This window comes from Podarcis filfolensis (assembly GCF_964270895.1).
Source record: "Podarcis filfolensis genome assembly, chromosome: 3".
In the NCBI taxonomy this organism is placed as follows: Eukaryota; Metazoa; Chordata; class Lepidosauria; order Squamata; family Lacertidae; genus Podarcis; species Podarcis filfolensis.
The window spans coordinates 72579676-72596309 of NC_139606.1; the positions used below are offsets into that span (position 1 = coordinate 72579676).

At 42.5% G+C, this 16634-nt stretch overlaps 1 protein-coding gene across 5 annotated transcripts in view; it reads right to left on the reverse strand.

The window, feature by feature from the left end:
- Positions 1–16634, reverse strand: part of RPS6KA2 (ribosomal protein S6 kinase A2) — a 176758-nt gene that overhangs the window by 106283 nt on the left and 53841 nt on the right. Inside the window, exon 1 of one of the 5 annotated variants that reach the window (XM_083605861.1) lies at positions 4305–5115. The exons of the other annotated variants lie outside the window; for them this stretch is intronic. Within the exon in view, the coding sequence (XP_083461987.1) occupies positions 4305–4403 (99 nt within the window). The 5' untranslated portion in view covers positions 4404–5115. Of the gene's footprint in view, positions 1–4304; positions 5116–16634 lie in introns of those variants that run through there. 5 annotated transcript variants of the gene reach the window in all.

Sequence of the window (16634 nt, forward strand, 5' to 3'; positions counted from 1 at the left end):
ATGGAACAATGCCATTTTCTTTGTCTGGTTTGGAATCCGTAGGTTTAAAACTTAGACTTCTGACACCATGTCACAGAAGGCTTACAGAGAACACCATTCAGGAAGCTAGACAAGAGCTTCATTGTCTCTTAAACGAGTACAGAACAGCAAGAGGAAACTCCCAACTCTACTCAAAAAGAGCATAAGAAGAGCCCTGCAGGATCAGGCCAAAGGTCCATCTAGTGCAACATCCTGTTCTTACAGTGACCAACCAGGTGCCTATAGGAAACCCACAAGCAGAAACTGAGCACAACCTCGCTTTCCCCACCTGTAATCCCCAGCAACTCGTATTCAAAGGCAATTGTGGAAGAAGAAGAGAGCCACTGTGGCTAGTAGCCATTGATAGCCCTCCATGCATTTCTCTAACCCTCTTCTGATGTGATCCAGGTTGGGAGCAAATTCAGTTGTTTTAACTATGTGCGATGTGAAGTAGTTTCTTTCATCTGTCCTGAATCTTCCAACATTCAGCTTCACTGGATGCCCATAAGCTCTAGCACTATAAAAAACTACCATCCACATTCTCCATGCCTTGCATAATTTTGTAAACTTTTTATTATCTCAACTCTTACTTGTGTTTTCTCTAAACACTGCAACCTTTCCTCACATGGGAGTTGCACCACCCCCTCAATCAAGTTGGTTGCCCTTTTCTGAACCTTTTCCAACTCTACAATATCCTTTTTGAGGTGAGGCAACCAGAACTGTAAACAGTATTCCAAATGTGGTTGCACTACAGAGTTGTATAGCAGCATTATGATATTGGCAGTTTTAATTTCAATTCCTTTCCTAATAATCCTTACCATGGAATCTGCCCTTATCACAGCTGATGCACACTGGGCCAATATATTCATAGAACTACCCACTACAACCCCAAGGACTCATTCCTGGTCAAGACACACCAGGTTCAGACCCCATGAGCTTATGGGTGGAATTAGGATTCATTGCCTCAACATGTATCACTTTGCACATGTTTGCATTGCATTGCATTTGCCATTTTATCACCTATACATTCAGCCTATCTTTAATAATGATTTCCACACATTTTTGCCAGAACAGACATTAAGCTAACTGGACTGTAATTTCTAACCCCCCCCCTCCAATCTTAAAAAAACCAAAACAAAACTAGTGTTACATTAACTACTGTCCAGTCCTCACATATGTAGGATGATCTCAGGAACAAATACAATTAAGTTCAGTGCCACCTAGTAACTAAACTATAAGTAATATTATACACACATGTCTTCTCAGAACTAAGCCCCATTTGAACATGGAACTTTTTTCCTACAGAGAATTGTAGGCGTGGAGGGCCTTCTGGCAGTTCCCTCACTGTAAGGTTACAGGGAACTAGGCAGAGGGCCTTCTCGGCAGTGGCGCCTGCCTTGTGGAACACCCTCCCATCAGATGTCAAGGAAATAAGCAGCTATCTGACTTTTAAAAGACATCTGAAGGCAGCCCTGTTTAGGGATGTTTTTAATGTTTAGTGCTGTATTGTGTTTTTAATATTCGGTTGGGAGCCGGCCAGAGTGGCTGGGGAAACCCAGCCAGATGGGTAGGGTATAAATTAATAATATTAATAATAATAATAATAATAATAATAATAATAATAATAAAACAACATTGCTTATTATCTGTTCCCAATATTTCTATCCCACATTACTATAAAAACGACTGAGAGCATTGGAGCCACCACAGTGGAGGGTGAGGAATCCACTGCCACAATCAGGTGACAACAAAAACACTAAAGACTATTGTAACAAAGTATTCCTAAGTAACACAGTCAAGTACAGTAGAAGGAATTCTTGCACTTCTTTCTTTTTTAAAAAACCACCTCTTGAACATCTCTGGTCAGTGACTGTAATAAACAGATTCATTCATTCACCTCTTGAACCCTACTGGGTGCTAAAATAGATGACCAATTGCCATTCACTTGCCCTGAATCCATATGGCAGCCTTCTCAGAAGATGTCCACTTCTGAAAACTGCTGGCATTTACTTGGCATCAACTCCATCAAGCAGCTGTCCAACTGGGGCAAAGACGTACGTGCGCCTTGACAGTGAAGGAAGGTGTGGATGGTCATGGTTTCCCTAAGGCAGCTTTTGCATTTTTAACTATGAAGCATGCCAGCATTGCTAAGATCAGCAAAAATTAAAAGGTGCACATTCTGCTTGTTCTGAAAATAGTTTTACATTATTTAATGTTGTTAAAAGATATTTTTGTTCAATACTGACCACTAGGGGTGGGCTTTAACTTTAGCAATCCTTTGTTTTATGTTGTATTTCAATTGCTTTTAAAATGCAGATATATTGTTCTAAGTGGAGAGCCAGAAAGCAGCATCAAGAAAGAACAGAGAAATCTGATCCACCCCAACACAGAAAATTTCAGTGTTCCCATTTCCTTTAGCTCTTAATTCCCCTTAAACATTTCCCCTTCCTCTTGAAGGTTCACTTCTCTCTTGGAAGAATAGTTTCTTCTCAGAGGAAATGCAGTACTGCATTGTCTGAATGCAGGTACTTATCAAGGCTACCAGCTTATAAAGGTAAAGGTAAAAGGACCCCTGACCATTAGGTCGTGACTGACTCTGGGGTTGCGGTGCTCATCTCGCTTTATTGGCCAAGGGAGCCGGTGTACAGCTTCCAGGTCATGTGTCCAGCATGACTAAGCCGCTTCTGGAGAACCAGAGCAGCACACAGAAACGCCGTTTACCTTCCCGCCAGAGCAGTACCTATTTATCTACTTGCACTTTGAGGTGCTTTCGAACTGCTAGGTTGGCAGGAGTAGGGACTGAGCAACGGGAGCTCACCCCGTCGTGGGGATTCAAACAACCGACCTTCTGACTGGCAAGTACTAGGCTCTGTGGTTTAACCCACAGCTTATAGAGACCAGCAAAAGAAAATCCATTTTCAAACACTGCGACCATGAGCAAGGAACACCTCCATAGAATCAAACACAGTTCCTTAGCAAAACTCTCAGTTGCAGTAGTTGGGATCAAGAGAGAGGAATTGGAAAAGCAGAGCAGAAAACCTTTTTAAAGCCACAACCCTGTTTAAGACACAATGATACCTCAGGTTACAGACACTTCAGGTTACAAACTCCACTAACCCAGAAATAGTACCTCGGGTTAAGAACTTTGCTTCAGAATGAGAACAGAAATCACGTGGCGGCGGCGCAGCGGTGGCGGGAGGCCCCATTAGCTAAAGTGGTACCTCAGGTTAAGAACAGTTTCAGGTTAAGAACGGACCTCCAGAATAAATTAAGTTCTTAACCCGAGGTACCACTGTACACTTATCTTTACCTGGGGGAAAGCCCGACTGAACTTGCTGAGGCATGTACTGGCATGTCTTGTCCAGCTGCAATCCTGTGCATACTCTACTTGGGTCCTTACTCCGTAGGACTTGCTCCTGGGCTTTGTGCTGTAGATTTTTTATGCCGTTTGTGCTAATGTATGTGAAACTGGGTCTTAGCAATCTTTACAATCTCTTGTACCAGCTTACACTAGTTGCAAAATGAACAGATGCACCACTGGCTTCAAAGACTGACATGACCCAGAAGGGTGGAGATGCTGCCTGCCACCGGACTCAGAAGGCTTCCAAATTCCACAGAAGTCTTATTTATTTCTGCCTGAAGCACAAACCTACCTTAGCCTTACCATGCACAAATAAGAGAGGTCTTGAGGGGACAGCTATCTGTAGACAGGCTAAAACTGCAGCACCATGGGAACATACAGAGTGGTTAAAAGTCTGGAAGCAGGACTGGGGAGAACTCAGTTCAGCTCTCCACTGTGCCATGAAGCTCACTGGGTGACCTTGGGCCACTCCCAGCCTCCCAGCCTAACCTACCTCACAAGGTTGTTGTGAGGATTACTTGGGGGCAGGGCAGGAGAAGTACCCTGAGCTCCTTGGAAGGAGGGTGGAATAAAATGAGTAAGAGACCACACCTTTAGGGAAACCGTTGTAAAACTGAGAAAATGGTTTCCCCATGGGGTCTACTTCGTTGGTTCTAACGTTCCCCAACACCACCTTCCACCCTTCAGCTGGAAAGTGAAATTACTTTTGATAAACAAATGAAACCATTTTTTTAAATCACACAATTTTTCCCTTGTCCTAAGACTCTTGCACCAGCAACGTCACTAGCAAATTCCGCAGCAATGAGCCCAAGAGAGAGAAAGAGAGAGAGAAAACTATCTTTTGGAACTTGGAACATCGAGCATTCGGTCAGACGCCGGTGAAGTTAAGACCGTGCCCGGGCGGGTATTATTATTTTTTGGTTACCTCAAATCTACTGAGACTCGAGCTCTTGGAGCGAGACTTCTTGCGGAGGTAGACCGAGAAGAACCTGCGCACTGTGAACTTCTTCATGCTCATTTCCATTGCCCCGGCGTCTGGAAGGGCAGCAGGCAGCGGAGCCGACCGAGGAGCCGCAGTGGCCGCGCGCGGCTAGGGCAGCCCGGCACACTCCCGCGTTAGATCCATCCGAGGAGGAGAAGCGGAGGACGAGCCTTCCTCACTTGGGCAGCCAGGAGAAGGGAGGTCCCTTCGGGGATTCATCCAGTCCCGGGGAGAGAGAGAGAAAGAGAGCTAAGCCCCTCCGAGGCGCATCTCCAGAAGCGCCCCCGCCGCCCGCGGCTCGCTGCCGGGAGCAGATGAAGCGCCTTTTTCGCTCCGCCTCCGCCGCCGGTGTTTACATTTCCTCGCTGCAACTGCCAGCCCAACTCGCTGCCTCTTCGCGCCCCTCCCTCGCCTTCGGTCCCGCTACTACGTCCAATCGGAGCCGGGCTCTTGCTGCCCGCATTATAAGCTCCAAATCCCCAGCCCTTGCAGATGGGAGATAAATATTAAATGTGCCTATTAGTTGTCCTCTTGGTTAAAGCAGGTCTTTTGTCAATTTCCTGGCTCTCCCGGATCGCGCGGTGGAAGCGGGCGCCCTGCTGCACTCCACTCCCGCCCTAAGCTGCTTGCAAACTGCAGCAGAGCGAGGGAGAGCTATAATTATCCTGGTCCGATTTGGGAAGAGATGAGCTGCTCGACAAAGGAGATTCTCCTGGGAGATTTCTCCTGTCAGTCAGTCAATCAGTCAGTCAGTCAGTCACATCAGGCTGCTGCAGAAGAGATGCAGCTTCCCAAGCCTTTATTTCTAACTGCTGTTGTGAATGTCTTTCCTCCTTTATGACTTTTCTAGAGTTTCATCCAACCCCGCCCCCACAAAGAAAAAAAATTGGTTCAGTTTTAGAGAGAACACTCAAGACCTTGAAACATCAGATTTCTTCATTTGCCTTGCTACAGAACTAAAAGATTCCATCTGATCTCTACATACAAGCTCACATTCCAGTACTCACCAGCTGCATACCACCACCTTGACTTTTCAGAACCACAGTTTCACCTTAAATGCACTTAGAGGCACTTAAAAGCCATCCTCTTTAATCATCCTGATAGTCTGCATGGCAGTGATATTAAAGGGATGTTAAAAATGCAAAGGAGTGCCCAAAGGGTTTGGGTGGAAGAGCAACACTTGGGGGGCCAGCTGACATTTGCATCCGAAGGACCAAGCTCTGAAATGAGTCAGGTACATAAATTATAAAACATTGCTGCTATTATGTTCTTGCGACATTAAATGTCTAAATGAGCACTGGTATCACCAAAGAGCTGTTGCTGTTGCAAAGAAGGGGACCCTGTGGCCCTCCAGATGTCCTTGGATTCTAATTTACATCCTCTCCGACCACTGGTTGTGCTGGCTGAGGCTCATGGGAGCTGGAGTCTGGAGGGCCACAGTTTCCGTAATCCAGCAGTAACAGTTGCCAAAATGGCCACTCCACTGAATGGGGAACTTGAAGGTTTCTTTTTCTTCTTCTGGAAGCCTATGCTGGCATTTTCTCATGGGAACATTTCTGTCTATCTTAGCTGAAGGGGTAGGGAATTTCTTTAATGTTTTAAAATTTCCAAAGTTCTTCCCCACATTTGTTCCACCAAACTAATATTGCACCTCCCTCTTGCTAATATTCCGTCTCCAGGCTAAAAGGTTACAATATGGAGATGCCTCCTTCCCACACTGACACTGAATTTCTCTGATGACTTATTTATGACTCAGTTGGGATGGTCAGATACATGTAGATGACAACACAACGCTGAAGATAGTTCCCAGAGGCCACTGCCACCAATCATTCAGCCTTAAAAAGAGGAATCTATCATGTGTGAAAGTTGCTAATTATGTCTTATGACACCTATAGGCACTCCTCTTTGTTGTCTCAGCTGATTATGCTGGTCAACTGCCATTTGCCACCCAGCCAGAAATATAAGAAAAGACAGAAAGATATTATAAGTTCTAGTCTCATGAAACCCCAATACAACTCTTCTTGTCCATCATATTCATGCACCACTTACTGTACTAGAATGTGTACACACAAGAAATATCCTCACATATCCTCAGCATCTTCTTGGGTCAATTCCTGATTACTTCACTTGAGGGCATGGTTAAAGTGTTTGGACAACAGCATGTGTCCATCCTGTCTTAGAATCATGAGATTGTAGAGTCATCTACAGGGGTCATCTAGGTTAACCCCCTGCAATACAGGAATCACAACTAAGTCTTGTTAAAGAATTCCTGGACAAACTGGTTCCAGCTGTTGAAACAGTCATTTTAATGCCTCTCTGTGGTCAGAAAGGCACTACAGTCTTTGATCCCATACAATTTAAAACCATCCATTGTTTTGCAATTATTATTATTAATGTACAGTTTTGAAGCTGCTGCTACTATTATTTTGATCCGGCAAATCTGGTGTGATTTATGACTGAAAACAAGTATAATACCAAAAAATGGAAATTGTAAATTTTGCCTATGCAGGAGGATGAAGACTGTTTTATATCCCAGCAAAAGTCCTACACAGACTTTATTTGCAGACAATAAAATATACCCAAGGCATATGTGATGGGGTTCCAATCAACAGGGTTCCAATAAACAGGGACAAGCCAAAAATAAATTAAATTGGAAATTGCTTCAATGTAGTTACAGACAAACAATGATTGGAGCAATTTACATTGTAAAAAACTGAGATTAGGGATTCATGTTAGTAACTAATTAATTGACTCCCCTCAGAGGAACTTCTACCACCACAGAAGGAGAAGAGAGAGAAATCAATAAATGGATATGCACAAAGAGAGATATGGGGGGGGGTCAGGGGTAAATAACATGCTGGCAATTTTAGTACAGAACAGTGTGGCTTCTGGGGAACAGCTACTGCTTGGTGACAGAGCATGTACTTGGCATATAAAAAGTTCAGTCCTAGCATCTCCAGGTAGGACTTGGAAAGATCTATCTGAAATTCAGGAAAGCTGTTTACAGCCAGTGTTGAAGATACTGGGCTAGATTAAGGTTACCAGATTTTTTTCAATGAATCCAGGGACACTTTTCAACTTCAATGGATTTTGTATGGGGACTGATTTGTAAATCTGGTTTGTAAATCTGGGGACTGCCCCCGGGAAATGGGAGCATCTGGTAACCTTAGGCTAGATGGACCGGTGGCAGGGTTCAGCATAAGTAGCTTCTGATATCCCTATAAAGATTTTTGATTACAATTCATCAAAATCATTAGAAGACAACCACTGCGAGTGCCTGTGCAATAGAATCCAGGAAGTTTGTATTCGGCAATAAACAACTTACAGCACGATATGATGAACGATGCCTTTCTCAAGATTGTGCAGCAGAAGGCAATTTGTTTAGTAGTCCTGGAACAGTGTTGACCCCTGCAAGTCAATGGGCAGCATCCAGCAATAGCTTCAGCGTATGGTCATTCAGCTCAGCCTGGCACAATATGCCATGGAGAGCTTACTTTTGCATCACAACTCCATTGTTAAAGTAGAGTCCTGTTTTCAATAGGAAAGTTGTTCTGGGAATTCTCCTACCTCCGCTGAAGCCTTCAATGTAACGTGGGATTTAAGATTCCTAATAAAAATGACCTCAGGATGACCATTCCAGATGGGCGATTGTTTCTAAAGTAAACTAATGAAAAACTCCAGAGCTACAGGCTGACCAGTTTTATGTTTCTCCAGGCAGAATAGGGGGAAATCAAAGATAATGCCTGCAAAACAAAACAGGAGCTTTCGTTGATTTGTTTTCACTTGGAATAAGACATGTATGTTCAAGGAAGTTCTCATCTTTGGAGAATGTCACAACTCCATTGATTGGCACCACACCCTGTCTCCATGGCTGATGTCAAGGGTTGAAATCAATCACAGGGTGAGGGGAAGCTGATTAGCAAAAGTTGTTGAATGGTAACTTTTTCCATCAAAAATATTGGGTGTAGTCTTAATCAATCAGGAAAATATTGGCTATAGAGACTACCATTTGATGGATAGCTATAATTAATAATGCTATTAATAAGCCACCATGTGCAAATCTTCTAATAAATAAAACTTCTTAGCATTTTATCTGGTGGTGTTTGCAAGGGTCTGTACAGTCACATGTGATATTACTATTAAGGAACAGAATGGAAAAATAGAGCACAACTTCCTGATGGAACAAAACCTGGAAGAGCCATAAGCAATTCTAAGATCTTACTGAACTAGAAAACATGGCTAAAAATGATAGAAAGCACACACACATGGTAGTGTGTACAATGCAGTAGAAAGAAGCAGAAGGAAATGCCACTCTATAGTGAACCTGTTTCCACAATTAGACTGAGGCTCAGATGTGCTCATGAGTATCTGTAGGGTCAGAGGAGAGCCAGAAGACCTAGAGTGGCATGGCCAGTATGGAAACATGTCAGGTTTGCTCCTTCTAGACGTGCCCCAGTCCTAGGCAGATATCCACTATGTGCCCAAAGGCACACTTAAGACTCTGTACACATGACATATTTTTCTTGGGGGAAAATGGAAACTATTTGTTTTTTCTATGTAGTCCATAAATAATATAGATCTATTGCATATTTTTTGCCCTTGAGAAGCACTTAATGACAAACGGGTTTCATCCCCAAAATAAAACCTTATCGCAGATCAATTCTACATTGCCCTGCAGTGTGTCCATCTGAAAGCAGATGTATGTGGCCCTGGCAATGGAGGGGTGTATCCACACCTGCCCAATAACATTGTTGTTGGACAAACACCAAGATCACAAAAGGAGGGTTTTCAAATGTGTGATCTAATAAAGGGAAGCGTTTTCAAACACATACCAAGCAACCATGCCCAACTACTTGTCAGGCGAGCAAGATCTACAATCAATCTAGATTGATCAAAGCATGCTGAGGACGAGCATGAATTATTATGGGTTGCGGGGGGGGGGGAAATCTCCCTCTGCTACAAGCAGAGAAGGGTGCACATAATTTAAGAGTGGGCTCTGGCTGAGAACTGCATTGCTATAGTACAAGGAGTGGCTACAAGAAGGAGGGAGGGTCTTTTCAGTACTGTCCTAGCAAAGAAAGAGTGTGGGTGATTTAACTTTTCGATATCTATATTTTATCACCTTTACTCTGTTTAAGTCTTATTGTATGCCTTTGTTATATCGATGTAAGTTGCCTTGAGATGTTTGTGATTTAAGGCAAGGAATAACAATTGGCTCTCAGGATTCAAAAGTGGAGAGACTCATGTTACCTACTCAGAGATCATATGCAAAAAATTTGATGTAACAACAATTTATTGAATTTATATCCCACCCTTCCTCTCCATAATGCCATATAGGCTCTCCATACACATTCAGGAGCCTGTGAAAAGCAGATCCCCAATGGCTCAGAGAGTCCATAGCTGATGGTTTGCTATTGCAGGAATAACATGCATTGCTTTCCCAGCCTCTTAAAAAACAAAATGCCCTAAATTAAACTTTAAAGGGATATTTAAAAGCCACTTTCCACCCATTAAGCCTTACCTTAAGCATTTTTGGGCAGATGATAACAAGAACACAAATTTACCTGTTTGATTATTATTAAGCATTAAAAATTATCCTACCCACAGTGCATTAGAGTTTAGGCCACAATCAGTTCCAAGTATTCATGCATAAGATTGTATTGTACATGGTACAGCCTAATAGACAGGACACAAAAAAAGAGATGGGATGGGAAGAGAAGAGGCAGATACTTATTTGTAAGTCATCTGTAGGCTGAGGCTCACTTATCAGAGAAGTTATAAGGAACAATTCTTTAGGGAAACAGATGCTGATACCGCAGGTGATATTTTAGCAGAGCCCTAGCAGATCAGACCAAATGCCCATCTAATTCAGCATCCTGTTCTCACAGTGGCCAACCTGAAACTCTTCCCACATGTGATTTCCAACAACGAATGAATATTCAGAGGCATGCAGCTTCTGATACCTGAGTAGCCATTGATAGTCTTATTTGCCACAAATTTGTCTAATTTTTTTCCCATGCCATCCAAGTTGCTGGCCATCACTATTCATGCTACGTAGTTACTGCAGATAAATCACTTGTGGAGGCAGCCCTTAGGCGTATCCGTATTTCCGTTTTGGTTACACAGAGTGCCTCGCTCATAAAACTGTCAGTTTGATATATAGCTATAGCTATACTGTAGATGCAAGAACTACTACGTTAGAAGTGCCCACATGCAGATCCTTATTCTGCTCTGTAATGCACCTGCCAGACTGGCACCACACCAAGGAGTAGGAACATCATATTCACTTACTTAAGATCTTTCCCCCTATTATTTATGGATTGGAACCTAAGACAACTTGATTCAAAGCAGTTCACAAAAGGAAATGCCCCATCCTGGCCCCAGCATCCATTTTTATGTCCTGCTTCCCATCCCCTCTAAAAAAAAAAAGGTGACAAAAGAGAATGCAGATTTCAATAAAATTTACACATGCTAATTTACATGTGTAAATTCAGACTAAAATTTAAATAGAAAATCATACAACTCACAATCATGGGAAAACCTGTGACCCATGCTTAGTCTGCTGTGCCTGTTTAGTCTGCTGTCAGGGTGCTACCTGTTAATGGGCAACATCCAGCCCCCTGGGTCTCCCTCCTTAAGGTTCATTAAACTGGACTTGGACCAGACAGCAGGAGCAGCTTACCTGGTGGGATGGAGCTGCAGCACTAGCCTCCCAGAAGAGGTGACAGTGAGCATGGGGCTACACAGGTGTGCTGGCAGGTGCACTGGATTGGCTCTGCTGGTCCACCCTGACTTTGTCTCCCTCTCCCTGATTTCACTTCCAGGGGAGTGCATTGCTGCTGCTTGGCAACACATCAAATATAGGATGCCTTCAAATAATGGGCTGTCCTTTGAAATGTAGGCTCGAAAGATGGGGGACACTCTTCAACACTGGGGCCCAAGAGACTGCTGGAGGCAGGGGAGTCAACTGACCCAAATCAGGCTTGGCTTCTAAGATCAATGTTAATGTATGGAATTGCACCCCCTCCCTCCAGTCTCCTTCTCATCTGAGACTTGCAGGAGAATTATCTTCTTTTGGGAGATATGTGGTCTTAATTATCAAATATTAGTAATATATTTGGCGATTTAAAAAAACCACCTTCATCCATCTGTCCTTAGATAGAATCACTGTAGGGGAAAAAAACATGTTCTGACAATCTGGGGTTCTAAATGGGTAGGAGATTTTAAAAGTGATTGTGGTAGTTGAAATCCAATCAGTCAACAGTCTCCATACCCATCTCAAGTAACCATGATAACCACATATGCTCCAATTTATTCAATTTATCTCAGACCTATTTCTGTCCACTTAGAAAGGACTTATATATATTTTTTTGATTCAATAAAGACGCAGAGGAGATTTCAACATCTGCTACATGTCTGCCTCATCATCCAACTAGCTGGAGAAATAGATTGGAAAGAATATAGAGCAGAATATTAAAAAAGACCTGGTGTCTGATTACTTTGCATAGCATTGTACTAGTGTGGAAAGACCTGACAAGAAACCACATTGAGTTTTTGACAGTCTCTGACATCTTTTCCGATGAATTAAGTATACCCTTGGTAATTTCACAGGTGGAACAAAAATTTGATTTGTGCAACCATTAGACAGTGTAACTTTAAATAAGTACGTAGATCATGTGCAGTGTGAGGTTTTTTGTATCGTTTCTTCTGGCAATAGAGATGCAATGTTGACTTTGCTGCAGAGTGATATCCTACCTTGTTGCGCTGTGAAAACAACAATAAAAACAGTAGTAGATGCAGTAGAGAAGGAGGATGAAGAAAGCTGCTCTATAGCATAATTCATTGTATACATTAGAAATTACCAACAGGAAAAATATTGCATTCAAGAGTTAGAATGCTTCTGTTTACCACGTACTCAGGAATAGGTTGCCAACTGACTAGGAAAACACTGCCTGACCTACCTGTTATACAGTTCGGGTTTCTATGACGGCTTCTTCATTCACAAAATGGCAAATTTTCCTTTGTTGAGATTTTATAATTAAGCATGGTTTAATTTCAACACACACACACACACACACACACACACACTACATTTTTGTACGGCAGAATTTATTGTACAGTGTTCAAGTTAGCTTTTTTGTTTTCTTTTGTTAAAGTAAGAGTTTCATTACTCAGAAACAGGTAAGGGCTTGGTATGACAATACCTGTGCAATTTTGGAATGGAAAACCAGAATCTCTTTTCAAAGCCATCTGTGGATAAACTGTAATTAATGAGGTTCTCTTTTGTAAGATTGCTGAAGAACAGTAGGTTACCTTACTGAAAAGAAATTCTTCTGAAATTTATTAATGTTTGTAGACACAAGATGGGCCACAATCCAGTACACTGTTAGAATGCCTAAGGCCATCATTCACAAGCACACTCATCTAGAAATCAAGTCCCATTTAAAGCAATGAGACTTGTTGTTGTTGTTGTTTAGTCGTTTAGTCGTGTCCGACTCTTCGTGACCCCATGGACCAGAGCACGCCAGGCACTCCTATCTTCCACTGCCTCCCGCAGTTTGGTCAGACTCATGTTTGTAGCTTCGAGAACGCTGTCTAACCATCTTGTCCTCTGTCGTCCCCTTCTTCTTGTGCCCTCAATCTTTCCCAACATCAGGGTCTTTTCCAGGGAGTCTTCTCTTCTCATGAGGTGGCCAAAGTATTGGAGCCTCAGCTTCACGATCTGTCCTTCCAGTGAGCACTCAGGGCTGATTTCCTTAAGAATGGATACGTTTGATCTTCTTGCAGTCCATGGGACTCTCAAGAGTCTCCTCCAGCACCACAGTTCAAAAGCATCAATTCTTCGGCGATCAGCCTTCTTTATGGTCCAGCTCTCACTTCCATACATCACTACTGGGAAAACCATGGCTTTTACTATACGGACCTTTGTTGGCAAGGTGATGTCTCTGCTTTTTAAGATGTTGTCTAGGTTTGCCATCGCCTTTCTCCCAAGGAGCAGGCGTCTTTTAATTTCATGACTGCTGTCACCATCTGCAGTGATCATGGAGCCCAAGAAAGTAAAATCTCTCACTGCCTCCATTTCTTCCCCTTCTATTTGCCAGGAGGTGATGGGCCCAGTGGCCATGATCTTCGTTTTTTTGATGTTGAGCTTCAGAACATATTTTGCGCTCTCCTCTTTCACCCTCGTTAAAAGGTTCTTTAATTCCTCTTCACTTTCTGCCATCAAGGTTGTGTCATCTGCATATCTGAGGTTGTTGATATTTCTTCCGGCAATCTTAATTTCGGCTTGGGATTCATCCAGCCCAGCCTTTCGCATGATGAATTCTGCATATAAGTTAAATAAGCAGGGAGACAATATACAGCCTTGCCGTACTCCTTTCCCAATTTTGAACCAATCAGTTGTTCCATATCCAGTTCTAACTGTAGCTTCTTGTCCCACATAGAGATTTCTCAGGAGACAGATGAGGTGATCAGGCACTCCCATTTCTTTAAGAACTTGCCATAGTTTGCTGTGGTCGACACAGTCAAAGGCTTTTGCATAGTGAATGAAGCAGAAGTAGATGTCTTTCTGGAACTCTCTAGCTTTTTCCATAAACCAGCGCATGTTTGCAATTTGGTCTCTGGTTCCTCTGCCCCTTCGAAATCCAGCTTGCACTTCTGTGAGTTCTCGGTCCACATACTGCTTAAGCCTGCCTTGTAGAATTTTAAGCATAACCTTGCTAGCGTGTGAAATGAGTGCAATTGTGCGGTAGTTGGAGCATTCTTTGGCACTTCCCTTCTTTGGGATTGGGATGTAGACTGATCTTCTCCAATCCTCTGGCCACTGCTGAGTTTTCCAAATTTGCTGGCATATTGAGTGTAGCACTTTAACAGCATCATCTTTTAAAATTTTAAATAGTTCAGCTGGAATACCATCACTTCCACTGGCCTTGTTATTAGCAGTGCTTTCTAAGGCCCATTTGACTTCACTCTCCAGGATGTCTGGCTCAAGGTCAGCAACCACACTACCTGGGATATACGAGACATCCATTTCTTTCTGGTATAGTTCCTCTGTGTATTCTTGCCACCTCTTCTTGATGTCTTCTGCTTCTGTTAGGTCCTTTCCACTTTTGTCTTTTATTATGGAAATCTTTGTACGAAATGTTCCTTTCATATCTCCAATTTTCTTGAACAGATCTCTGGTTTTTCGCATTCTATTGTTTTCCTCTATTTCTTTGCATTGCTCGTTTAAGAAGGCCTTCTTGTCTCTCCTTGCTATTTTTTGGAAATCTGCATTCAATTTCCTGTATCTTTCACTATCTTCCTCACATTTTGCTTGCCTTCTCTCCCCTGCTATTTGTAAGGCCTCGTTAGACAGCCACTTTGCTTTCTTGCATTTCCTTTTCATTGGGGTGGTTTTAGTTGCTGCCTCCTGTATAATGTTACGAGCCTCCATCCATAGTTCTTCAGGCACTCTGTCCACCAAATCTAAATCCTTAAACCTGTTCCTCACTTCCACTGTGTATTCATAAGGGATTTGACTTAGATTGTATCTTACCGGCCCAGTGGTTTTTCCTGCTTTCTTCAGTTTAAGCTTGAATTTTGCTATAAGAAGCTGATGATCTGAGCCACAGTCCGCTCCAGGTCTTGTTTTTGCTGACTGTATAGAGCTTCTCCATCTTTGGCTGCAGAGAATATAATCAATCTGATTTCGATGCTGCCCATCTGGTGATGTCCATGTGTAGAGTCGTCTCTTGTGTTGTTGGAAAAGAGTGTTTGTGATGACCAGCTTGTTATCTTGGCAGAACTCTACTAGCCTTTGCCCTGCTTCATTTTGAACTCCAAGGCCAAACTTGCCAGTTGTTCCTTTTATCTCTTGACTCCCTACTTTAGCATTCCAGTCCCCTATAATGAGAAGAATATCCTTCTTTGGTGTCATTTCTATAAGGTGTTGTAAGTCATCATAGAATTGGTCAATTTCAGTTTCTTCAGCACCAGTAGTTGGTGCATAAACTTGGATTACTGTGATGTTAAAAGGTCTGCCTTGGATTCGTATCGAGATCATTCTATCATTTTTGAGATTGCATCCCAGTACAGCTTTTGACACTCTTTTGTTGACTATGAGGGCCACTCCATTTCTTTTACGGGATTCTTGCTCACAGTAGTAGATGTGATGGTCATCCGAACTGAATTCGCCCATTCCCGTCCATTTTAGTTCACTGATGCCCAGGATGTCAATATTTATTCTTGCCATCTCACTTTTGACCACTTCCAACTTACCCAGGTTCATGGTTCTTACATTCCAGGTTCCTATGCAATATTTTTCTTTACAGCATTGGACTTTCCTTTCGTTTCCAGCAATGAGACTTACTTATGAGCAAAGATGCTTAGGTGAATGCTGTAACTCTTAGCTGGATTATGATCTTGTTTGTGGGGTTTTTTTAACTCTGAGGAACGCCTGCCTAATATTTTGGGAGAAAATTTGGCTCAAAAATAATCACCATAAGATTAAGGCTGCAAAATGTAATCTACATTACCTATTGAAATATCTCACTGCTAGGACTATGCATACAGTGGCATTTACTCTGGCTCCAGGGTACACCCACTACTGGTGTTTGAAGCTGTGTACACACAATGTTAGCCACAATCCATATCTATCCTGTAGTTTCTTGAGAAATCCTGCTGTTTGGTGTGTTTCCCCTCAAACCAGCTTCCATCCAATTTGAAAACATAAGCCACAGTTAACATGAGGTATGCATATCTGAAACAGTCATTGCACATGGTAGCACATGCATAGATATCAGTTTCATTGGATAGAAATTGGGGGAGTTGCAGGGGCACGGAAACCAAACAGGTAATGTTCATTCGGTGAAGATATTCTACCCCCACCCCCTGGTATGTGATTTAATATTCAGTGGGGGGAAGCAACCTCACTGTGCGGTAAGCTGCCAATGTGTACACAGCCTGAATTGGATAGGATCAGAATATAAATCTGCAGTTCTGAGCACACTAATTCACACTGACATTGATGTGACTTGCTCTCAGTAAAGTGTATATCACTTGCATTTGGATTGTCTGATAAAAGCAAGTGAATTCTTCAGTTTAATACCTTGGAGCAAAACCTAAACACTTCTTTACATCTAGGGTTTAATATTTCCTGAGGTGCAAACATTTGATCAAGAAGAGTTATTGTCTTCGAACTTGTCTTAATGGAAAGGAAAAGAAAGGAAGTGGCCAAATGGATTTAAATTAAATTAGTTTGTGAACAATGCCAAATACAGAACAGCCTTTTCA